At 59.8% G+C, this 24,021-nt stretch overlaps 1 protein-coding gene across 2 annotated transcripts in view; it reads left to right on the forward strand.

The window, feature by feature from the left end:
* The window catches only part of NEK6 (NIMA related kinase 6), an 81,460-nt gene that overhangs the window by 50,651 nt on the left and 6,788 nt on the right, over nucleotides 1–24,021 (forward strand). For both annotated transcript variants that reach the window (XM_082695594.1, XM_082695595.1), the window contains exons 5-8: nucleotides 3,126–3,236; nucleotides 7,636–7,744; nucleotides 8,076–8,183; nucleotides 18,194–18,288. In XM_082695594.1, the coding sequence (XP_082551720.1) occupies nucleotides 3,126–3,236; nucleotides 7,636–7,744; nucleotides 8,076–8,183; nucleotides 18,194–18,288 (423 nt within the window). The remainder of the gene's footprint in view (nucleotides 1–3,125; nucleotides 3,237–7,635; nucleotides 7,745–8,075; nucleotides 8,184–18,193; nucleotides 18,289–24,021) is intronic.

The raw sequence follows: 24,021 nt of genomic DNA on the forward strand, positions 1-24,021 counted from the left end.
CGCCCCTCCATCGCTAGCTGTGTGGCTGCTATTGATGCTCAGGGCCTCCACTTCCTCATCCGTAGAAAGGGGCAATGATACCCGTCCTGTCCTCCGCTGTCAGGGTTTGTGAGAAGCTGGGCTGGAAGAGCTTGGTGTCGCGTCTGGCGTGTGGCAGGAGCTTGGTCACAGGCAGCCCAGGTCCTCTCAGTTACAACATCTGCTGCTCGACGCCAGCGCTTTCCCGGCTCCCCAGCCTGCCCACGGGAAGTCAACAGGACGTTCCCCGGGTACGAGGTGTTTCCTGCAAAACAAAGGGAAACACAGTTCTCAGAGGGGCTGTGAGGCGACACTGTTTGCTTCATTCATGCCAGGACCAAACCCCAAAACCTCCCAGTGCAGAGGCTGGCAGATGTGGGGCAGGGCGGTAGGCCCTGTTGGAAGACGAGCACAGACCATGCGTCACACAGAGGGTTGTGGCAGCCCCGAGTGTTGGACACAGGGATGCAGCCAGCAGGGGAGACACATTCTAGACAGCCCACTGTAGCACGTCCCAGAGGGGCCGCAGGTGGGACAGAGATTCGAAAAGGAAAGCTGCGCCCGTTATTGTCACCTCTGCCTTCCTGCCCTCCCTCTCCACCACCACCACCACCCCCCGGCCAGCATCCAGCCTTGGGCAGCTGCCACCACCGCCAGGCCTGGCCCAGGGCCTCAGGGGCAGCTCCATCTTGTGGAGCTGCGGGTTGTGAGGAAAGGGATGGGTGTGGATCGTGGCGACACAGGGGAGCGAGAGGGTGGCCGATGCTGCCAGGAGAAACTGCACTGGAGATGGATCTAGAACCCAGATACCTGAAGCCAGAGCGGCTACCCCTCCCCCACCCACAAACCCCAGAACCCAAGCCATCTGCACCTTTGGAGCACTTATATTTTGGCCCAAGCCTGTCCACTTTAAGACACACCTGAGGGGCCTCAGTGAAGCGTCTGACTGTTGGTTTCAGCTCAGGTGGAGATCTCAGGATTGGGAGATTGACCCCTGCATCAGGCTCTGTACTTAGTGTGGAGCCTGCTAGAGAGTCTCTCTCCCTCTGTCCTTCCTGCTTGTGTGTGTGCGTACACGCGCTGTCTCTCGCTCAAACAAATCTTTATACACTGGGGCTCACCAGCGGACTACAGACTGAGAAGGGGGCTCTGGGTGGACAGTGGTCTGTGGTGACCAGACCAGGCTCTGGCCCCACCTTGGTCCCAGAGTCAACCCCTCCCCTCCGGCCTCAGGGATTTCCCCCAGCTGACCTCTGGGGTCCCTTTTTGCCCCAGTCTGTCCCTTGTGCCCAGCTGGGTATATGAGGAAGGCTTTGCCTTACCTCTCCTCCTCAGCATTGCCGTACGAGCAGGGAGAGAGGCCTCCCCATCTTTTTCCCAGGAGCCCACACCTGGAGGGTACAGCCCCTTGGACTGAAGCTTTAATTCCCACCCAAACCCCCTCCAGTTTTTCTAAGTCATCTGCAGAACAGTGATGCCCGACCTGCTGATGACCTTGGAGGGTCTCTGGGATTCCTCCCTGAGAAGGGTGTGCGGTGTCCCAGGGAAGTCATGAGGTGAGGCCCAGGAGGGGTCAGTGACAGAGCGGGGGTGGGGGTGGGGGGACTGGTGCTCACCACAACGACAACAGCAAAGCGACCAACTTTGCGAAGTGCCACATTCCATTCACTTTGATATTTTGTTGTAAATGAAAAATATATCTGGAATGCGATGTGTTCTGAGGGCAGCTGGTGTGATGGGCAGTGTTAGCTCCGGGGAGAGACCTCAAGACAACATCTGGGTAAGATGATTTTTTGACAAAGGCACCAAAACAACTCAGCGGACAAAAGAAAGTCTTGGAATCCCCGGTGCTGGGAAAACTGGACGTCCAGAGGGACAGAAGTGGGCCTGGACCCCTACCTCACATCGTACATAAGAATGTATTTGAAATGCATCAGACCCAAATGTAGAAGCTGGAACTAGAATTAGAATGTTGGCAGGGCAGCCCAGCAGGACAGCTGGTCGAGACGGGCAGGAGCTGGCTGCGGGGGCGGGAGGAGCCCGTGCGTCCAGACCCGGGTCAGGGGCTGACCCAGAGCAGGCGCCTGAGGACTCCAGCAGGCAGAGTAGAGCTCAAGGAGACACATGGCCTGCGACAGAGGCCATCTGATTGAGGTGTGCCCGCCATCCGGAGTGGGCTTGAATAAGTGGGGGGGAAGAATAGGTAGGGGGACGGCATAGCCACATCATCTCTCCCAACGTCCCCCTCATTTTAGAATCCAAAGGCAGGCATAGGTCCGCACAGCATAAACACACGTCCCCCTCACTGCAACTTCCAGGCCTCTAGAAAATGTGTGCTAAGGTGGCCTCTGCTTGTCAGCTGATGAGTGCCCCCGTGGACTTGGCCAACCCGGCTCTGGCAGAATGTTCGAGCCCCCTCTGTTTTCCCAGACCCTGGAATCGTTTTGGTGGAAACCGTCAGCTTACATTATAAGCAGTTGCCAGGGTCTGTCCCCTCTCGGCCAGGCGGGGACTGGCTTCCAGCCAGTGGGGTGCTGTCCCATCTGGCAAACACGCGCGCACCATGGTGGTTGGGCCAGAGGCCGGGCTTCGGCGCAGAGCTAAGCACTCAGGGCAGCTTTCATGCCAGAAATGGTTGGGGTTTTTCCAGATTTCACAAGGGTGTGTCAAGTGGAGGGTGGGAAGGAGGAAGGGAGATGGGCACACTGGGGAGCACCAGCTGCAGGCCTGCTGAGCCCAGCGCTAGAGCAGGGGGAAGAGGGTCGGGGCCCTAACCTTGAAGGTCGTGGGGGGCGAGGAGGAAGAGATGCAGGACCCTGTCCAGGAGTGTCCATGGCGTCTCAGCACAGGAGTCTCCAAGTTAAACATTGCAGGGGTCTCAGCCCATCCAGTCCTTACCACTGCCCTTCAGCACATTGTGCCCATTATACAGATGAGGACACAGACTCAAGAGATGCAGAAGGGCTTTCCCAGGGTGGCCCAGATCTCCCTGACTCCCAGGCGACACTGTTCTCTGCAGCAAAGCCAGGGCTGGCTAACAAGGGGCAGGCGGGGGGCTGAACTGGCCCTCACTGGTTCTGCCTCCCCATCTTTCTCTCTTTGGACAGCAACTGAACCATCCCAACATCATCAAGTACTTGGACTCGTTTATTGAGGACAATGAGCTGAACATTGTACTAGAGCTGGCCGACGCAGGGGATCTCTCGCAGATGATCAAGGTAAGCGTGCCTGGCAGGCCGGCCAGCTGTGGGCTGGGTGTGCAAGGACCCACGGAGCCCAGGGTCAGGCAGCCACCCAGCCTGGCGAGTGCCCCCTTGAGCTCCAGCCCCAAGGACAGAAAGCAGTTCTCTGGTGTCCCACAGCCTGTCACTTCTGCCTCATAGAGAAGGAAAGGGGCTAGAACCCTGTGTTAGGACAGAAGCCCAGCTCACAGAATCTGGGGAAGTGTGTTATGCATCCAACCTCCCAAAGGAAAAACTGAGCCCAGAAATGCTAGGAGACTCACCCAAGGATGCCCAGTCACGTGGGGGACAGAGCCATGTCTGTGTGGCCCAGCTCTGTGTCCCAGCCTGTGACCCTCTCCAGACACCAGCAGCTGAGTGATTACCCTGGGGCCCCTCCAGCGCTTGAGGGACATCCTCATTCCCCTGTCATGGCCAAGGCCAGGGGTCTCGGAGAGGCTGAGTGACTTGCCGGGTCTGGCTATTGCTCTGCCTCCCACGGCAGCCCCCGCAGTGCTCTGACCCCAGCGCCCCTCCTCCTGGGGCCCAGGACCAGGCCCACTGTGAGTCTGGACTTGGGAACCATCCCAGTCCCATCGACGGAGCACCCAATCTGAGCCACAGCCATGCCGAGCACACATTTCACTCACCAAGTGCACACTGCCCTCACATAGCCAAGCTCAGAAAGGTTTAGCTCCCTGCCTGAGGCTGCACAGCCTCGGTGTGGGCCCCCAAGTTCAAGAGCCTGCTCCCTGCTGGCTTGGCCAGCCTGCATGCCGGCGCTGCGGGCCCCCCCATCAGCCTCCCCGCTGCTCCCGAGCACGGCCAGCGACGCCGGCGCCCCCACCTCGCTCCCAGCAACACTTGCAAACGGGGCCAGACGTGGATTCTCCGTCTTTCCCACCAGGCGCAGGGGATTCTGAGCAATTGCTCCGCGCTTGCTCTTCTGAAATTTGGCTCCTAGGAATTGGGGCGTCGTTGGGAAGCGGCATTACTTGAGCTGTTATCACCTGCTTTTATATTTTCGTTGACATATTAATGTGTTTGCAGGGATGTTAATCTCCGCACGGATCCCTGGTGGGAACAGACGTGCTCTATCATGTCTCAGTTCCTCCCCCCCCCCCACTGCCATTCTCCTTCATGTCGTTCTCCTGCCAAACACGCACGCACCCTGCGCACGCTGTGTGCCAGCCCCCGTGCTGAGACCGCGGCGTGGGTGCTGCCTGCAGGGGGCTCGCCTTCTAACAGAAGGGCAGACCCATAGATGGACAGTCACCAGCTGGTGTGAGTGAGCCAAGTTCAGGGCCTTATGGGAGCCCAGGAAGGCTTCCTGGAGGAGGTGACACCTGACCTGAGACCTGCAAGAAGAGCAGCGGTCTAGTGGCAGAACAGCTTGTGCAAGAGCCCAGGGGCATGAACAGTCCAGAGTCCACAAAGCTCTGGATGAGGTAGAGGCAGGAGTTGAGAGGGAGGCGAGGTAGTCAAGCCACCCAGGGCCTCACTGTCCAGCCCCAGGATTCGAGACCTTGCCTCAAGGTCAGCAGGGAGCTTCCTAGGACTCACAGTGGGGAGTAGACATGGTCAGCGTTGTGTTCTAGAAGAAAGGCTAGATGTTCAGCAGAGGAGGGATGGGGGGTGGGGACGGAGGTAGTGGACAGGGGATGGAGAGGAGACAGGGGAAGGGCCCTGGAGTGCGGCCCATGGCGACGCTGCTCCCCACTAAGGCGCCCACAGACCCCGGACTCCTTGCAGCCTCTCAGTCCGCAGGGTGGGGACTGGGGTCAAACGGTGGGGGGGTAGGAGTGACAGCAAATCAATCCCCTTGCCCACAAAGCTCTGCTTCCCTCTCTGTCCTGGGGTTGCGCTGGAGACATTCTGGGGACTGTGGGAGCCAGCGGGGCTGAGTGTAGGCTCCTTCCGGGGAAAAGAGAGGAGGGAGACACGTGGGTGTCCCACACCTTGCAGTGCCCCCTCGCCAGCTTTGCTCCCCTTCTGTGCACTTCTCTGGCCTCCTTGGCCCAAGGTTCAAGTCAGCTGCTCCCCCATGGGGCTTCTGGGGCAGCATTCTGGCTTCTTGGCCCCATCTCAGGAGCCCTCTTTTCCTGGCACGGGGCCTCCTAGCTCACGGTCATGGGGCCCCTTCCTGCCTCCTGCCTCCTCCTCCCTCTGCTGCAGCTCCAGGCCCCTTACCTGTAGGGCCTGGCTGGGTGCTGCCCCCAGCAAGCGGGGAAGAGCAGGGCCGAGCAGGAGAGAGACCCTCAGTCTGGAGTCAGACACAGCTGCTCAAACCTCCTCCCTTGGGCTGGTCTCTATGCCTCAGTCTCCTCATCTGTAATATACCCAGTGCAATGCCTGGGGCTTGGGAGGGGCTCCATTTCCCTGGCCTTTCTAACTCTCTGGCTGCCTCTGGGCTTGAGGGGGAAATCAGGCCGTGCGAGGGCTGCGGACTGCCGCCGCAGCACGGTCGCCCCGCTGGGCTTGCCGGGAGGCTGCTGACCAGGAGACCCTGCGTCCCAGGGGCTCTGCTGCCTCAGGCCGAGCAGTGCCACCACTGCCACGGTGCCAGCTTTATTTATGATGGACAGTGAAGCTGAGAGTTGCCGCCACCCCAACACCCACCAGAGACTCTGCGCCTTCCCGCTAAATGTCACACGGCACTTACAGGACGTGACATTTAGAAAATCACCATTCACAGCTGAGTTTCAAAGCTGTAATGAGGATTAACCAACATCACAGCGTAAATAACACTGTAGCCCAGCCCACCACGGAAGCCTGGGGTGGCCTGGGGGGGATTGGGGTCCCGTGCTAGCAGTCTGGGCTATAGCCTCACTCATCCGTGAGGTCCCCCTCCCAGAATGGAGCCTCAGGAGAGCCTCTGGGGCTTTCCTGCCAGGCCACAGTCTTCCAGCTAGCACAGTCCCGTGTTAGAGTGTCTGGATCCGGCCCCAGCTCTGGCGCTCCAGCCAGGTGACGTCAGACAAGTTCCCAAACCTCTCTGAGCTCAGTTGCTCATCTGATGGTTATTGGTAACATTCAAAGTTAATGTTCGAGTTAAAGTTAAGAGCTTGGCCTTTGGGGCACCTGGGTCGCTCAGTGGGTTAAGTTTCTGCCTTCGGCTCCGGGTGTGATCTCAGGGTCCCAGGATCGAGCCCCGCATCAGGCTCTCTGCTCAGTGGAGAGCCTGCTTCCCCCTCTTTCTCTGTCTGCCTCTCTGCCTCTTGTGATCTCTTTCTCTCTCTCTCTCTCTCTCTCTCTGTCAAGTAAATAAATAAATAATCTTTAAAAAAAAAAAATAAAAATAAAAAAGAGCTTGGCCTTTGTAGGCTGAAGGCCCAGGCTGGTCTGTGACTGCCCCTTATCAGCCCCTGAGCAGCCCTTAGTTTCCTCATCTGTAAAATGGGAGCCATCACCCTGCTGAGGGCCCAGCCCGGAGGGTGCACGAGGCAGGTGCTAGGGAGATGTTACCCCAGCTCCTGTGTTCCACGCCGCACTCCCTTCCCCCAGCCAGGCCTGTGTCCCAGGCCAGTCCCTGTCCTCTGTGCACAGAGCAGCTCCAGGACGGGTGGGCCTATGGCTTCGCCGCTGGCTGCTTTGGAAACGATGTTTGTTCTGAGGCCAAAAGCCTCTGGACAGCAACCTGGTCCTCAGGTTCCTGGTGTGCACGCGTCATTGTCCCCACTGCTCTCACGCACAGGAGACTCCCCAGAGGGACGTGGACGACGACCTGTTCTCCATTCGCTCCTTCCAGGGCATGTGGTTACTTAGAGTGCGCTCAGGGAAGCTTGGGTGGTTTGGGGCTTTGGTTTGCTTTTCTGGAGCATTAAATACGTTTCTTGAGGCAATGAGGTTGGTTCGTGGCCTGTCAAAACTGGGGGGGTCCGTTGGAGAATGTCAAGCTATGTCCTCGCAGCCCCCGCTGCCTTGGTGAACCATGGCACGCCCCGAGATCTGCTGGGGCAGCTGGGACTTCCCCACGGAGCCTTGGGTGCCCACCGTCTGGGCCAGGCTGGGGCTTGGGGCCGAGACGGCCCTTGCCGGCCCCCTGCTGCAGGGAGCTCCCCAGCGGGCTGTGGGAAGAGAAGGGCGTACATCTAGAAAATGCCTGCGCAGGCCTGACTGTGAGTGGCCTTCAGGGTGCGGTCAGCACAGCCGTCTAGGACACACACACACTCTGGGCCCGGGCTGCCCCAGCCTCAGGGAGGTCAGTGCAGGGCCGGGGGCTGGCGGGGGACTATGAATGGCACTGCTGGGGACACAGCCCCCTTCATCCCAGACTTACTGTGGGTTCAGCAGCCTGCCTGCCTAGCCCGTGCCGGGTGCTGGCTGCCCCTGGGGACAGGACAGAGGCCCTGCCCTGTGGCCCGTCACCAGACCTGTAACCCCTGGTTCCCCACAGTACTTTAAGAAGCAGAAGCGGCTCATCCCCGAGCGGACGGTGTGGAAATACTTCGCCCAGCTGTGCAGCGCCGTGGAACACATGCATTCCCGCCGTGTGATGCACCGAGGTACGTGCAAGGCCCTCCCTGAGCCGTAGGCCCTGAGCGGGGGGAGGTGGGCGGGGGGGGGCCAGGTGCCCCCGAGGCCTGGGAAGCCGCGTTGCCTCTGCTCTCTGTAGCTCTGGGGATATCCGTGAGGAGGTGGGACCATGCCATGTCACCCAGCCAGGCAGGTGTCGAGTACGGTGCCTGTCCTTAGGGGCATCAGAGAGTCCAGCTCGGGGCCCCCCACATGCCCGCGCCGGGAGCCCCTGAGGACAGCCACGGTGCTCCGAGCAGCCCGTCCCGCCCACCCGCCCTCACCTAGCCCCGCGCCAACCACCTTCCCCTTCTTCCGCAGACATCAAGCCCGCCAACGTGTTCATCACAGCCACGGGGGTCGTGAAGCTTGGTGACCTTGGCCTGGGTCGCTTCTTTAGCTCCGAGACCACCGCAGCCCACTCCCTAGGTAAGGAGGCCTGTCCCACGTCCCAACAGTGGCTGGAGGTCCTGCGTGACCGCGTGGGGGGAGGCGAGCGTTCTCCCCACTCAGCCTTTGGTTCGTTAATGCCAGGAAATGCCTTCTTGAGCCCCAGACCTCGCTTACCACTCCACACCAGTGACCCAGAGCGGGTAAACGGAGGCCCTGAGAAGCCTTGGGTGGGGCTCCGCTGCACCCTCACTCTGCTCCACGCCCCTTCTAGAAAGGACGGCATCTTCTGCGGCTCTGTTGCGGTTCCAGGCAGCCGTTCGTCTTTCTCGTTGCTGTGTTGTGTTCCCCACGTGGGACTCCGTTTGCTCCTCCTGGTGGGGTACACTGGAGCTATTTCCAGTTTTTGGCTTCTAAACAGTCAGTTTTGAAGCTTGAGGGACAAAGTTCTTACCCAGCAGGAGGAAGCTTGAGGGACAAAGTTCTTACCCAGCCAGGGAGCTCGTGGGGACAGGAAACAGGGACCCAGTGAGCTGGAGGGCAGGGTGCACAGGGTGCTGCAGGACAGGGGCGCCTAAGTGTCGAGCTTGCCAGGCTGGCACCGTTCCAGGAGCTCGGGAGCACCCAAGGGCTGGACTTGGGCACACACTCGGGCAGGTGTGGGTTTCGGGGTACCTGCAGCGATGCCCAGTTCAGAATCCATACAGCGGTACGGGACTGGGTGTGACTCACAGAATGGGGGAGGACGAAGCGTTTGCATTTGATTAGGATAGAGAAACCCGCAGAGCCCCCTACGGAACGTGGACATAGAGTCCCCCGTGCGTGACAGCAGGGCATCTCAGCGTTGAGCCAGGGCCAGGCGGGAAGGACTCAGATACGACAGGGACATCCGGCCCCCACCCGGCCCGTTCCTGGCTCTCCGAGGTGGCGTCGGCCAGGGAAGGTGCTCCTGTGCCAAGGCTGACCGCCTGCCTCGGATCCTACCCTGTCCTCCGTGGTCTTCTCCGCCCTGAGCAGGCCCCCACGCTCCCCCCAAGTGCCTCAGCACGCCGGGAGTACAGAGAGCAGCTGCCGGCGACCGTGGAGGAGCTTTCTGGAAGACACTGTCTCCTGGTGGAGTCTGTCACTGCCCATACGTTCCCAAGGGCTCAGGGGCTCTCAGGGCGAAGCACACCATCAGGGGAGAGGTGCTAACTGGGACTCGACAGCTCTGAGCTGCTGGCTGGTGTGAGCGAGTGTGTATGCATGCGTGCGTGTCTCCACGAGTGTGCGGATATCTGAGTGTGGGGGGTGGGGGTTGAGAGCACGTGCAGGACCCACCATCCCCTGAGTTTACAACACTGTACTCACACCTCCAACAGCCATGAGGGTCCGTCAGATCCTCTGTGCAAACGAGGCATCTGGAACCCGGGAGCTGGACTGATTCTTCCCATTAACGCAGTGGCAGAGCCAGGACTCGAACACCGGCGTCTCCTGCGGAGCCCATGCTTCCTCCGGAAGCCCAGGGCCGGGCCTGGGAGGGTGGTGCCGGCTCTTCCCGCGCAGCCCCCAGCCCACCGTGCTGGGAGGTAGCCTTGGCTTCCCCGGTCCCCTCCGACCCTTGCTTAGGACAATCCAAGTCTTTTGGTGAGTTTGAGACTGTTTATCTCTCTGGTTTAAGAGCTTCAAAAGGTCAGACATTCAAGGGCAACTGCAGAAGAGAAGAGTTCAAGCCACTGGCTCTGTCCCCTGTCAGTCAGGCCCCTCCACTCCGTTCCTCCTCACAGAGACTGCGGCGCTCGTCAGAGCCCGTTAGGATCACATCATTAGGAACGGGCGCAAATACGGGCTCATCCGACAGGGTGAGTTTATCGACTCGGACTGGTGCACTTATTATATTAATGAGAAAGAATTGGAACTTGGGAAAAGGCTGCTCGCTAGGCCGGACTCTTCCCGAGGCCACCGAGCAGCAGCCCGGCTGAGTGACGGATGGAAGGAGCCCTCCTGGGGGCCGCGTACCCATGTCCAGGAGTCACCCCCATCCCCCCGAGCTCAGAGGCTGCGGGGAGCACGGCCAGGCCCTGCTCCCAGGACCTGCTCTCAGAACCGAGGGCTGGGCTCCACCACAGGCACAGCCCAGAGCTGTAACCTGGGACGCAATCCCCCAGACGCGGGGGAAGGGCCCCCTCTCCACCGTGAGGGTCTGCAAACAGCCAACTGAGCCTTCTATGCACACTTGGTCGGGCCAGAGATTGAACTAATTGCCACTGCGTTGTGGCTCCGTGAGGATGCGGGGTCCGGGCTCCTTCGCCCTCCATGCGTGGCTGTGAATGATGTATCCACCGCACCTGCGCACCTACTATGCAGGGATGCTGGCGGGGGGGTGCAGCCACGTTGCCCTGGCAACCATCTCCTCTCCTGGCCGCTGACCCCCAGTAAGTCTTATGCAAATCTCAACCCCTCCTGCCTCCCCCCACCTCCAGCCCCCTTCCCGCCCCTGTATTTGCTAACACGAGGCTGGCATGAAAGGGCATTAGTCATGCCATGGCCGGGCTGACAGGTGCGGTACCCAGCGGTGGCAGAGCGGCTGCCTCGGTGTCAGGAATCGGAGCCGTAATTAGAGCGTGGAGCAGAATGAGCGTCAGACGAATTACCAGGCAGCAGATCATATTTGTCAGGAAGGATTGCATACATAAAAATTAAGTGACAGTACACGCCGGCGTAATGAAAGAAAAATGAAAGATTTGCCTCTACACAGCTCACAAGCTACAAGCAAGTGTCTCGCTCCGAGCCACGGCAGCAGCTGCAAGACAAATGCTAGGGCTGGGAGCGCAGGCCCCGCTTGTTCGGGAGCAGTGACAGGGCGGCCCCAGGCTGGGCCCAGGGCTGGGCAGTGCCGGGCCTCACCCTGCCTCTCGGGGCTGGGGAACAGGTCTGATCGGGGGGAAGCCCCATCGGGTGCAGTAGTCCGAGTGCGCTGGCTTCCCCAGGCTGTCAGCCCCTGGCCCGACCACAGGGCATAGCTTCCTTCCTTCTCCCTTCCCCGGGCCGACCGCCCTGGCCCTGGGCTAGGGGCTAGGGACTAGATTATGCAGCCTTCCCTGCTCCGAGGAGGCCTGCAGACTGGTGTGGGGACAGGGACAGTCAGTCCCGCAGTGGACTGATAAAGGGGTAGGTAGAACCGTCTCCCAAGGGCCTGCTGTGCACAGGCACGGTGTTGGCCTCCCCATCTCTGAAGTGCATTGCCAGACCGGGGACCGCCAGGGGCCTGGGGCTGCATCTCCCCCTTCCAGGGCTGTCCTTTACTTCAGTTTTCTTTTGTCCCTGACCTCACCAAAGAGGTGATTTAGTGAAAAAGACAAGGTTTAAAAGATGTTAAGAAAGCATTCTGCTTTTTAAAAAGTCATCCCAACAAGATTTCTGCTCTCCATTTGACAGACGAGGATGCTGAGGCCCAGAGGGAGGGGTACTACATCCCTGAAGTCACCTGGCTCCAGGGACGAGAGGCCCTTGGGGTGTCATCTCTCCTCCGGGTAGAGCCACAGCGTGCTGGGAGGTGGGCTTGGGTCCTGATGAGCTTGAGCTCACTGGATGCCCAGATATTCGGGAGTGAGGAGCCCTCCCACCCTGCCAGCAGGCGCGGCCTGGGACTCTGGGGGCTTGTTCTGGGCAGCAGGGAAGGAAGAGGGAACATCCTGTCCTTGCAACTCCTCGGAGCCTGCCGTGCTCGGCCCCTGGTGGACCCTGGGGAGCATCTGCTGAGTGGGGACGAGGTCCTCACAGCTAGGCGCCCCAGGGGATCCCATCAGTGGGACACAGAGCACCGTGCAGACCCCTTCCCCGGACCTACACCTCCCATCCCTGCGGCCCAGGTCACTGGGGAACCATTGGCCCAGAAAACCTGCTTCAGGAGGTGGATCCAGGTTCTGAGCGCTGACCTGGCAGGAGGCGGGGTCCCAGGAGGTTGCGTGTGACTGGCAAGAGGCACCTGGCTTGTCTGCCACACCCCTGGCATTTTCAGGGCACAGACTTCCTAGATGAGCTGACGCCAGGGAGGGAAAGAGAGGTTCCAGGGGCCACAAAGGAAGAATGGAGCCTGGCTGGGAGACAAACTACAGCTCAGCTGTGTGTTCACTTGTCCACTTAGCAGGGCACGGGCCGGGCCCCAGGCTGCTCCCCAGGAAGGCCCCTGTGCCCCTTAACAGAGGAGGAAGCCCCAGGTGCCACGAGGGGCGCACCTTCGCCGTGTGACACCCTGCAGGGTGCTGCAGCCAGAGCCGCGAGGGGCCATCCAAGACGCCCCCTCACCTCGAGAGAGACCCCGACACGTGGATAATGCAGTGCTGCCCAGAATTGCAGCATTGTAGCATTGTGTGACCCGATGGGCGGCTCCGCTGGAGACCCTCAGTGTGGGAACTAGATGTAGCAGATGTTTGTATGGATGTAACAATCCAGAACTAGTCCACGCTGAGGAAAGGGCAGTGTTTCCTCCAGGGCGGGGCTTCCCCCATCCCAGGGCCGCGGGCCGCCCAGCATAGGGCTGGCTGGTGGTTTGAGGGGGACCTGGTAGGAGTGTATATGTGTGTGTGCGCGCACGCGCGCGTGTCGGTGTGTGTACGCACCCAGGGGCCAGAGTGGGGGTGGCAAGGACAGTCCGGAGAGGCCTTGCCTGCCGAGCGGAGGACCCCTGCCTTTCCCCTGTGGGGGCTGAGCAGCCAGTCTGATGTGGGGGGCAGGGGAAGGGCGGGGAGAGCAGGACAGGGAGGCTAAGCCAGTGCATGGTCCAGGCCAGTGAGGTGGGGGCAGCCACTGGGGGCAGAGAAGAGGGGAGCCCCCGCAGGATGGGAGGCCTGGTGGGGTGGTAGGGGTCGGGGGGTTTCCTAGGACAGATCGTAGACAAAAATGCAGATCCCAGGGCCCAGCTCAGAGGAAGCCGCTCAGGTTCCAGAATCTGGTCTTCGCTCCCTCCCGCGCCGTCCCCCTGCTCCCTTTGCCACCCTCAGCCCCCCCCCCCCCGCCGCAGCTCCCCTCCCCCTCCTGGGCTCCGCGGGGCCTTCCCAGAGCCCTTCCCCTTGCACATGTGGGTCAGTTGCACTGACCCATGGAGGGTCAGTGTTTTCAGTCCCTGATTTCCACGGAGGGAAACCAAGGCTCCAAAGGATGAAGGGGGGACTCTGAGGACCCTTGAGTGCAACCCGTCTGTGGCCCCAATGGGCAAACTGAGGCTGGGGAGAGAAGTGTGTGCAGCCCCTTGTCCGCGCACCAGCCTGTGCGGCTCGGGTTGCACCCAGGGTCCCAGCGTCCGGGCACACCTGCAGTGGGGGATGTCGGGGGGGGACCCCCGGTTTCTCCAGCCGTTTTCAAGACCCCCATGCAGGGAAGAAGTGCGGCCCACAGACGCCAGCCTCTCCTTCATGTGAAATCTCTGCCTTTTTCATATCTAATGAACACGTTTCAAACACGGCGAGCATCTCCAGACGTAGCAAAGTTTGTTTTGACAGGAGTGGCTCGTCTCCTGGAGGCGGCCTCTTTAATCAGCTTCCGCTTTGAGGTCCCACGTCCTCCTCTGATATCCACCCAGTTTGAAATCCGGGAGTTCTAGGCAAAGACGGCGCTGGGGCGCTGGCGCTGGGAAGGTCGGGGTTTGCTAGGCTCGTGTTTCATATGCCAGCCCCGTCCCCTGCTGCGGGGAGCGATGGGGGACGCCGGCCGGGAACTGGCAGGTCCAAGGAGAAGGAGAAGGGGCCTGTTCAGTCTGAGACCCTACGGACTCTGTGCGGCTGCTTGGCCGGGGCCCCTGGGGCAGGACTATGGCCCGAGCTGGGTGAGGCCTTCAGGGGGCTCCTCCTCTTGTCAACTTCTCCCACTCTTCCCCAGAATCGCGGCTCCCCTGGGGTTTGCGGCTACATCCTCGGGGCCCTGCTGCAAGCTTGGAACTTCTTTGAAGTGGCTCATTTTATCTTGAAAACTCGTGCAAGTTGTGCGTGGTGCTTCGTAATGTTTGAGAATCTGTTGTTGGGCTGGAAAACGGGTTTTACAGACTGAGTCCAAGGAACAGCAGGCAAAACACCATCACCCCAATTTTAAGGCTTGCAGATGGGGTCCGGGGGCCTGGAGAATCTGCCTAGGGGTGGGGACACGAGGACCCAGTACCCGGCAGGGATAGGCCAGTGAACGCTCAGTGAACACTTTGTACGTTCATTTTTTCCCCAGGTGTCTGAGCATCTGAAAGCAGGTCGGGGGCTGGGGGAGGCTGTGCTCAGCTCCGCAGACTGTGACAGGCGTCAGCATCTCCCGGGAGCTCGCGGGAGAAGCAGAGTCTGAGTGCCGGCCCTGGAGCTGCTGAGCCTACAGGTCTGGGGTTGGGCCAGCTTCCAGATTACCAACAGTCTCCCCCAGGGGATTCAGCCGCAGCTCCTGGTCAGCCCAGCCGTTCTCTGTGTCCTTCTGGACACTTCCGGGGGCTGGCAACTCACTCCTTCCTGATGGGCCCTCTCCTGGGAGGGCCGAGCGCAGCATCAAGTCTCAAGTCAACATTGGATGCAGAAGGACAGGTGGACGGCTGGACAGACTGATGGGTGCATAGATAAGCAAACAATAGGTGGGTGATGAGGGGTGGGTGGGTGGATGGACGGACCGACGATGGATGGACAGACAGGTGGGTAGAGAGATTGATGGACAGGTGATGGAAGGGTGGGTGGATGGCCGCCTGCAGCCCTGACATCTTGGGAGGAGGTCCTTATCACCTTTGGGGGTTTGCCTTCCCCTTGCTCTGTGGAAACGGGGGTAAAAGCAGAAAGAGCTATGGAGAGGTTGAAGATTGGGGGGAGCGTGGAGGAGAAGGGGTCGTAGTACTCTCTTTCCCCACATGCAGGCCTGAGGAAGGATCTGGAGCCCCAGCAGAGGAAGAAAGTGGTGACTGAAGAGAGGGACAAACCGAACGCCCAGGCCTCTGGGCGCAGCTGGCTCTCCCTGGCCGGGGTGGGGCAGGGGAGGGGAGTGGGGGGGCAGCTGAACCTCTCTGGAACACAGAGAGCCCCGGAGGCAAGGGGACCAGCAGGTGCACAGACACGGAGGCGAACTGAAGAACAGGAGGGGTTGGGCCAGGGTAGCTGTGTGTGGGACTCAAGCAGGGACCTGACACTGGCTGTTTTCTCTAAAGTGGGCCTGGGCTCTCCGCAGGCCATCTGTCCCCGAGTTCCTCCTCGAGAAGCCCACGTGGGTCTCAGATGAGCAGAGGACGAGTCTGAGGGTGGTGAGAGGCGTCAGGGTCAGGCTGTGCTCCTGGTCCCCAGGGGCTGGGCCGGGGGTAGGAATGCACGGTAGCCAGTGGGGGACACTGCTGTCCCTCGCTGGGGATGGGACCTCTGACCTCCATTCACAGCATCCTGGGTTCCAAAATCACAGACACTGTGGTCCAGAGCCGCTGACTGAGAGCTGTTTGGATCCCATGCTGTGGTTTCCGAGTAACAAGTCATTCATTTCGTACTTGCCCATTCATTTCGCTCCCTTGTGACCAGAATATACAAGGGGCTGCTACTTGAAGGTGCAGTTTGTTTACAAAACCCCCCAAGGATTCATATGTTCACTGACAGCTCTTTCTGCTGAACAGCAGTTAGCCTGCTGATAGGATGACACATCTTTCCAACATGTATTTAAGTGATGGCTGCTGTCCTTATCGGGGATTATTACCACCCAAGGGTGGTTGGTGTCCACATAGAGCAACAATCAGGGAGTCCCTCTGGGGTGGTACATTAAGTAGATGGTGCCTTAGGCTGCAAGAAAATGGTATTAGCAGTGATACGATGCAGACAGATTCATAGCTCAGTGAGGAGGTGCTTAGAAGGTGCCCCCTGTGACCTCATCCTGGGCAGGGCACTGGGACCCTTTGGGAAACAAGATCCTGCCCCAGGGAGCTCAAGCCCAGAGCAGGACTTCCCTCCTCTACAAGTTCGCCGTAACTACTCCTCACCTGTCTCTAATGAGATGAGACACACAGGAAGATAATAAAATTTTCAAAGAGCTAAACTTTTCAGTGGCAAGGACTGTCCCTAAGTTTGAGCTTACAAGTTTTTCCACTTATTCTGGTGTTCCGCTGTCTTCTCTTTTTAAAATAATAGTGACACCATCAAATGGTAGTTGGGGCTTTGTGTTTTATAAAACACCCTTACCTAGCAGAACCAAAGTTGTCCCGAGATTTCTTTGGCCCACAGATTTCTGAAGCCTGGACCCCTGCTTTGGGGTGTTTGTTCTCCCCTAGGGTCCCGTGAGTTCCATGGTGCAGGGCTTCCCTCCTTCCTAGGTCAGAAGCCATGTCTCGGGCCCAGCCTCTGCCGAGCTGGACTCCGGCTCCTGACTTTAGCTGGACCAACAGCCGCCACCATCACATTTGTGTGGGATCCGCAGGCCTGTGAAAATGCTCTGTGTAGCAGCCTTCAAGGTCTGATCTCGAAGTATCCAGAACAATCGTCCTCCAATCAGACCACAGATCTGGTTACAAACCAGACTCTGAGCCCCTCCTCAGCCCGGCCAAAGCAGCCCCTCTGCTGCAGTGTGCGTGCCTCTGGGGACAGCGAGCTCTCCCCCTCTCAGGAAATCCTCTTCTCTCTGTACGGTTCCAGATCACCGCAGACGTGCCCCTCTGCTTTTTAACTGAGATGTGACATCCATACATGTCCCGTTCTTGATAAAAATGCGTTCGGGTAGTGTGTGCTCTTCTGGGCCTGGCTTTCACTCAGACTCCTGTCTGTGACTTTGATTCCTTTGGGGATGTGTACCTGAGGTTCGTTCTTGTTTGTTGCTGCGTACTATTCCATTGTGTGAGTAGGCCACGCTATCAATTTATCCATTCTTCTGTTGATTGGCGTTTGTTTCCAATTTCTGGCTATTAGGAGTAAAGCCACTTTGCACATTCTTGGTCATGTCTCTTGATGGACAGAAGCACTCGTTTTTCTTGGCCATTTCCCTGGGTGCAGACTTGCCAGGTTATGGTGTTGGTGGTATTTTCAGCTGTAATAGATGCTGGGGTAGATGGTTCTCCAAGGTAGGGGTACCATTTTTTGTCCCTATCAGCAACACACGAGGGGTCCAGTTTCTCCACACATCACTAAGTTGATTTATAGCAGACTTTTTAACTTTAACTATTCAGGTGGGCAGTGGTAACTGATGAGGCTTTTAATTTGCATTGCCCTGATGACTTACGAGAAGAAGGTCGTTTCATGTGCTTCCCAGCCACTTGGGGTATCCTCTTTTGTGAAGTGCCCTGTTAAGTCTCCTGCAAATTTGAGGGTGGTGGTGGTGGTTTGTCTTTTACTTAGTGATTTATAAAAGTTTTAAAATATATTCTGCATACGGGGTCACTGTTGGGTATATGTATCCTGTTTTCTCCCAGCCTGTGGCTTGCTTCTCAATTCTCTGAACAGTCTTGCAGGGGAACTGAAGTTCCTAATTTTAATGAAGTCCCCATTTATCAGTCTTTTCATTTATGGTCACTATCTTTTCTGTCCTTGGTTTGATATAAGAAGTCTTGGCCAACCCCAGTCTGGACCTGCCGATCGGTGGCAGCCAAGAGCTCGCTCTCTAGAGCCCAGAAATCTGGGTTTGAACCTCAGTCCTGCCGCTTTCCTGAGCCTCCATTTCCCCATCTGTAAAGTGGGTGTGCCTCACTGCAGGAACAAGAACGTGTGAACACGTGTGATGCTCTCTGGTCGGCGTTAACGGGTTGGTTTTTCCCCCACTGTGGAGAGCCTTATCGGGGCTCTTCCAGGAGTTAAGCACTCGCCTGAAAGGACAGTTGACCAATCGTGTCCCAGAGCCGGATCCCGCATCCCAGTCCCCTGGACGCTTGGCAGAAACACCTAACCCCAGCTGCCCAGCCCCCAGACTGAGTGTCGGGTCTCCAGGGGCTTTTCGTGCCCTACCCAGCATGGAAGCCAGTCAGGCCCAGCCCTCTCATCTGACGGAGGCGGGGCCAGGAGGAGAGGGAGCCCGAGGCCCAGTCTCCCCAACGCCCCTCACATCCTTCCCTGCACAGAGCGGAAGCGCCCACCCACTCCCTTCCTGTGTTTCAGTGGGGACACCTTACTACATGTCGCCGGAGAGGATCCACGAGAACGGCTACAACTTCAAGTCTGACATCTGGTCTCTGGGCTGCCTACTGTATGAGGTGAGTGTCTCTGGGCTTTCGGTGGGGGGTGCGTGGCAGGGGCCTGGCCCGGGCAGGGCTCACCCCACCAGCTCGAGGTGGGACCGCAGGGCTGGGTGACATTTATCCTCCTCTGGCATGGGGTCCATCTGGGTCCTAGCCTTCACCCCACTCGGCCCAACATCTGCCTGATTAATGTCAGGCTGGAGGAGTTTGTTAGAGGCATGGCTGGTGACAGACGGGGGCCCGTATCACCCTTGGGCAGCTGCAGTGAGAAACAGGGTCCCATGTCTGCCTGGGTGACAGAGGGGGCACAGGCTGCCCCAGTTCCCATAGTAACCAGGATGCACTCATCCACTGTCGGTCATTCACCCGTGCATCAGGTCTCACACAGGGCCCTGGGGACAGAAGGGGTCAGCTCTGGCCTGTGCTCCCAACACGCTCCTCACAGAGGGCGTCCACGCTCTCCCAGGCTCAGCAACACGGGCCTCACTAAAGACCACTGTCCCCTCCCCTGAGCCGTGAAATGGAGCCACCGCATGGCCATTTTCAGATCTGGCGGCCATTCTGGATGGAGGCACGGGAATATTTCTGAGTCTTGGCAGGCTCAGACAGGAGATGACATGAACACGTTGTGACCAGCCACCCCAGAGGTCTGGGAGCACAGGCCATCCCGAAGCCAGGATGGTGTTGCAAGCCCCCAGGGGAGGGAGGGAGGCCTGAGCCCTGCAGTACCTCCGAGCTGGCGGCCACAGCCTCCAGCATCCTGGGCTGGACCATGTAGAGCTGGGCAGCTCTGGGATTCTGTCTACTTGCTGAGCCCGCCTCCCCATCTGTAAAATGGGCCTAGTCCCCACCCTGCACGGCCCCGGTATGGATAAATGAAAGAACAGACTGGAAAGGCTTTGAAAAATCCTCCAAGGAGCACAGTTGGCTTTCAAAATTGGAACCTTGATAGTTTGTCTGCTTTCCCCAGAGCGAATTTGAGCATGTGTGGGGTCTGGTTGGGAGTGAATAAGCTAAAGAGGCTTGTTATCAAGCTGACGTGGCCCGTGACTGCCAGGCCAGTGACGCTCAAGATAGTGCCGAAGGGGCACCCGGAGGTGTTTGGGGGTCACAGAGACTGGCTTTTTTGCTTCCTTGGGACTGTGGACTCTGGGCCTGGAGCACGTGGTGCTCAGGTATAAGCTGAAGGAATACGTTGTCCACTGCTGGTCCGTGTAGGGCGTGTGGTGGCTCCTGTGGCCGGAGTCTTTGGCAGTCGGCCCACCTGTCCCTGCGTTACTGAGTGAGACTCTGAGGTCGGAACAGGTCCCTTCCCAAGGTTTAAAGTTCATGATGTCTCTGTTGTAAGAGCTGACGTTTCATTTTAAAGAACTGGCCCAGTGGTTACAGAGGAAGCAGGGGGCGTCTGTGCCTGGGACACACACACACCCTGCCAGCAGCGTGTCATTGTGACCCACACTGTCATCTTGAAGTGACTTGGTCCCTGACAGAGATGGGGCACAAACCTGCTTTCTAGGACCCTGCAGGGCATCTGCTGTGGGAGGAATTCTTTGAATGGCCCCCGAACAGGAGCAGCCAGGCTGAGGTGGTGCCCGGCTGGTTGGAGCATGCGGGGTGGTTCCTGGCCCTCGGGTGGAGGAGGGCTGAGTTGCATGTCCTTCCCCCATCTCGGTCTCTGTGCACAGTCCGGCTGGTGCGGGGCTCGGGGGTCTGGAGCGGCTGTGGGCAGGCGGTGAGCTAGGGAAGGACCGCGGGTGTGGGAAGCAATCAGGAGGGAAATCAGCATCTTTGGCAACAAGAGAAAAGAGATGAAAGTCAGCACAGTCGTCAGCAAGGATGACAGGAAAGAAAGGCATGTAGCCGGTGTCCCACATGCCTGCACGTCCCTAATAGCCCCAGAGGGCCGGTTTGATTTGGTTTTGCTGAGGAGGAATTAAAACCCGGTAAGCAAACCTTCAGCGTCACACAGAACCTCTGGTCCTAGGGTGTGTCACCCAAGATGAATCACGAGTTCCGGGTCTGTCCAGCCGTCTCTCCAAGTCCAGGTGAACACCGTGGCCACCGGGCCTGCGAAGGCCAGTGACAAGGCCAAGCCCAGGTCATAGGCCAGCCCAGCCCTCCGCAGGCTCCGTGCACCAGCATCAGCAGCCCTGCCCCTCTGCCCAGCCTGGGGTCTGAGGAGCGGCTTCCATCGCCTGCCGCCCGGGCATCGTCCACGGCGTCAGTCCGCAGGGTTAGGTCCTGCTGCTCGGGGACTCCCAGGACCAAGCAGATGCCCTCGGTGTGGCAGGGCTCCAGGGTGTGCGAGTGTGAATCCCAGTGTGCGCGTGCGTGTGCGCGTGCAGGCCCCTAACTCGTGGCGGTAATTCAGGTGAGCGCGTGCAGGGCCCTGGTGTGGGCCACTTGGGTGGGAGGGACCTGAGTTCAAAGCTCTGCTCTTCTCGCTTCCTAGAGGCCCTGGGGGGCCAGTCAGCATCTCGCTCTGGGAGCTTCCCTGGCGGCAGTGCACACGAAGGGAGGCTGGCTCAGAGGAGGCCCCCAGCAGTGGCAGGCGGGGGTCCATGCCTCAGCCTCGCTGACCCCGCACCAGCCACATGGCCGGCACCTGCCCCCTGCCTCCGGCGGCGAGGACCCCGCACCCGGCCGCCTTCCCCTTTCTGCTCTGGCCAGCGGGAACCTGAAGTGCAGCTCGGCCTCTGTGCCCGGGGAGGACTCGGCTCTGTCCTCCAGGCTTCACGGATCTTGTGTCCGGGCCAGGGTTGGTTCCTCTCCTTTTTCCGTTCTGGGTTTGGGATTTCCGGAAGCTGCTTCCTGCTTTGGGGAACCCTGAGGGTCTCTGAACATAAACAGACACTCGGGCGAGCAGGGTGTGAGTCCTGGCTGTGACGGGCAGCGGTGGCCTTCTCCCGGCGGCCAGGGGGCGGCAGCTGACTCCCCGTGCTCGTGCCAAGCCTTTGGCACAGAGCTGCTCGCTCCCCAGCCAGGCCCCGCCTGAGCCTGGGGTCCCGGGAGGCGGTCCTCGGCGTCTCGTCTCCTCTGCCGCCCCTGAACAACGTCTGACCAGGCTCCCCAGCTTCAGGCCCTGGGCCAGCCGAGCTCATTAATTTGTTGGCAGCGTGTGGGACCCTGCGGCTCGCAACCGGGGAGGGACGTCTGGGCAGTGGGAAGTCAGGGAAATCCGTCAAATCCTTCGGGCCTGGTCGTCCTCAGGGGCACTGGGCCCGGATCTCCACCCGAGGGCCCGGGGCCTCCCACAGAAGAGGGTTTGCGAGGGCCGGGAGGATGTCAGGCCCCAGGGGCTCTGCTGCGGGCTGTCACCCCTCTCCCCACTCCCGAGCCCTGCGGGGAGCGGATGTTTCCCCGGCAGACAGGGAGGGAGATGCATCTGGGCCCGGGCTCGGTAATTGGGAGAAAGCCTCCCGCAGACACGGCTGGCGCTCCCGTTCCCCGGCCTGTGGCGTGTTCCAGCAGCGCCAGCCTGCAGAGCCGTGGCGGGGACGCCACACCCGCACACCCCCTCCGGGCCCCGTCTGCAGAGTGAGCGTGGCCCAGGGGGAGGCCACCTGAGCCAGGGTGACCTGAAGGGACGGAGCGTGGCCCTGGCCTTCCCCGACCCCAGCCTGGGCCGGACGTCTCCGGAGCCTCCTGTTTTGGTTTTCTCCGGCTGCTGTAACAGATTACCACCAAGCTGATGGCTTCATACAACTTATAAAATTGCTCATTTGCCGTTCTGAGGGCCAGAAGTCCAAAAGCCACTTCAGTGGACAAAAGGCGAGGTACTGGCGGGGCCAGTTGCTTCCACAGATTCTACGGAGAATCCGCTTCCTTGTCTCTTCCGTGGAAAATAGAGAGATTACCTGCACTCCTTGGCTCGTGACCCCCTCCTTGTCCCCGTCTGGCAACTCACCTTCTCGTCCTCCCCCTTACGAGGACACTTGTGATGACATGTAAGACTCGCCTGGAGCACCCACATCCTTCCCACCTGGGCTCCTTGGAGGGATCGCATCTGCTGAACCCCTTTTGCCATCAAAGGTAACAGGTTCACAGCGTCCGGGATGAAGATGCAGACGTCCCTGCGGGCCTTTGTGTAGCCCACTGTACCCCCTGTCGCCTGGGCAGCCAGGTGTTTGCTGAGGACCCCCTGAGCTCCCCTGAAGGTTCTGATGTTGACCCCAGGCTGGTGAGGAGCCGTCACGGAGCATTTCGGCTGGCTCGTCCTCCCCCTGCGTGGGGGCCTGCTGGGACCATCTCAAAGAGGTCAGCCTGAAAAAGGAACAGGCCGACAGCTCAGCAGCGGGGAGCGGCACTGCCCTAGACTTTGGGGTGAATCACAAGAGTCCCACGAGGCCATAAGGGAGGAAACGGGCTTAGGGAGAGGTACCCCAGGGTCACACAGTCAGGAAGTGGCCAAGATGAGCACTGGTCCCCAGGCCGCCTGTCAGAGCCCACCCTGTGGACAGGAGCCAGGCCCTGGCCAGACGCAGGGCTGGACGCACGGGCCTTCCCGAGCCGGCGCTAGGCCCCTTCTCCCCAGCGGGTCCACTCGGGGGTAGGCATGACTGCATGGAGAAGGGGCCTGTGGGCCTTGGCCCAGAGCCCCTGTGAGAGGAAGGCCAGGCTGTGAGGAGCCCCAGGTGACAGCAGCACCCGCCCTCAGTGGCAGGAGCCCCCAGCAGAGATGCCGGAGCTCCGGCACCCCAGCACGCCCCGTGGAGGCGCCGGCCCACAGGGCGGGCTCCACAGCGCGCACGTACACACGAGCTCAGCTCCGGGCACCGAGCTGATGGAATTGGCTGGGCCAGTGCCGGCCCCAGGACCCTCGGCAGGGGACCTTCTCACGGCAGCCTCAGTGGACTGAGAGCTGGCAAGAAAGCTGCGGGGGAGCCAGACTGAGGACCAGCTGCCCCTGGGACAGAGCCCTGTTTGGAATTCTGGCTGGACCCAGAGAAGAGTCTGGGTGTCCTTTGGCTCGCGAGGGACCAGGGCTGTGGACCACGGGGTGATCGGCGTCTGTCGTTCCTGGATGTGCTTGGGAGATACTAGGTGACAAGATGGGTGTCCTGACAGGGTGGGAGTCCAAGGCATTTGCTGTCATCTCTGAAGTCAGAGTCCCCTTCTCCCTCTGACATCTCAGATCACACACCAGTGTGTCTGAGCCCCGCTGGCGGGGGGCGAGCGGCCACAGTCTCCCACGTGCCTGGCTCTGTGTCATCCCGATCACGCCAGAGAGGACAAGTTGCGCATCTGAGGAGCAGCGCTGAGAGCCACAGCTCTTGGTGTTCTGACACGGCCACCAGGATCGGCCCGAACGGCGGGTCCACCGCCACGTCCACCAGGCAGCGAGGGGGTGGGGGTGGGGGTCTCCTGGTCACCCGTGCCAGGATCTCCTCATTTCGGATAATTGTTCTAATCCCAGCACCTCAAGCAGGCCCAGAGGTTCCTTCACAGCCCGGCGCCCTGATCCGGGTAGAAGGCGCATAGCCGGCAGCGGGCGCGACGCTGCTGTCCCTAGACGCTGCCTTTGTGGATGGAGAAGCCGCTGTCTCAGCCTCCCGCGGTGGAGCCCTCTTCTGACCCCGTTGAGGACGGTGTGGGAGCGTCCCGCAAGGGAGAAGGAACGCTCTGAAGGGGCTTGCGTCCCCCCTAATTTCCGGGGCCCTTTGGGGATCCTCACCAGCAAGGTCTGTGCACATCCCAGCGGCTTGTTGAGAGGATTAGCCAGTCTCCCACCCAGGTCCCACACACGGG

Source organism: Mustela nivalis, assembly GCF_964662115.1.
Source record: "Mustela nivalis genome assembly, chromosome: 13".
NCBI lineage: Eukaryota > Metazoa > Chordata > Mammalia > Carnivora > Mustelidae > Mustela > Mustela nivalis.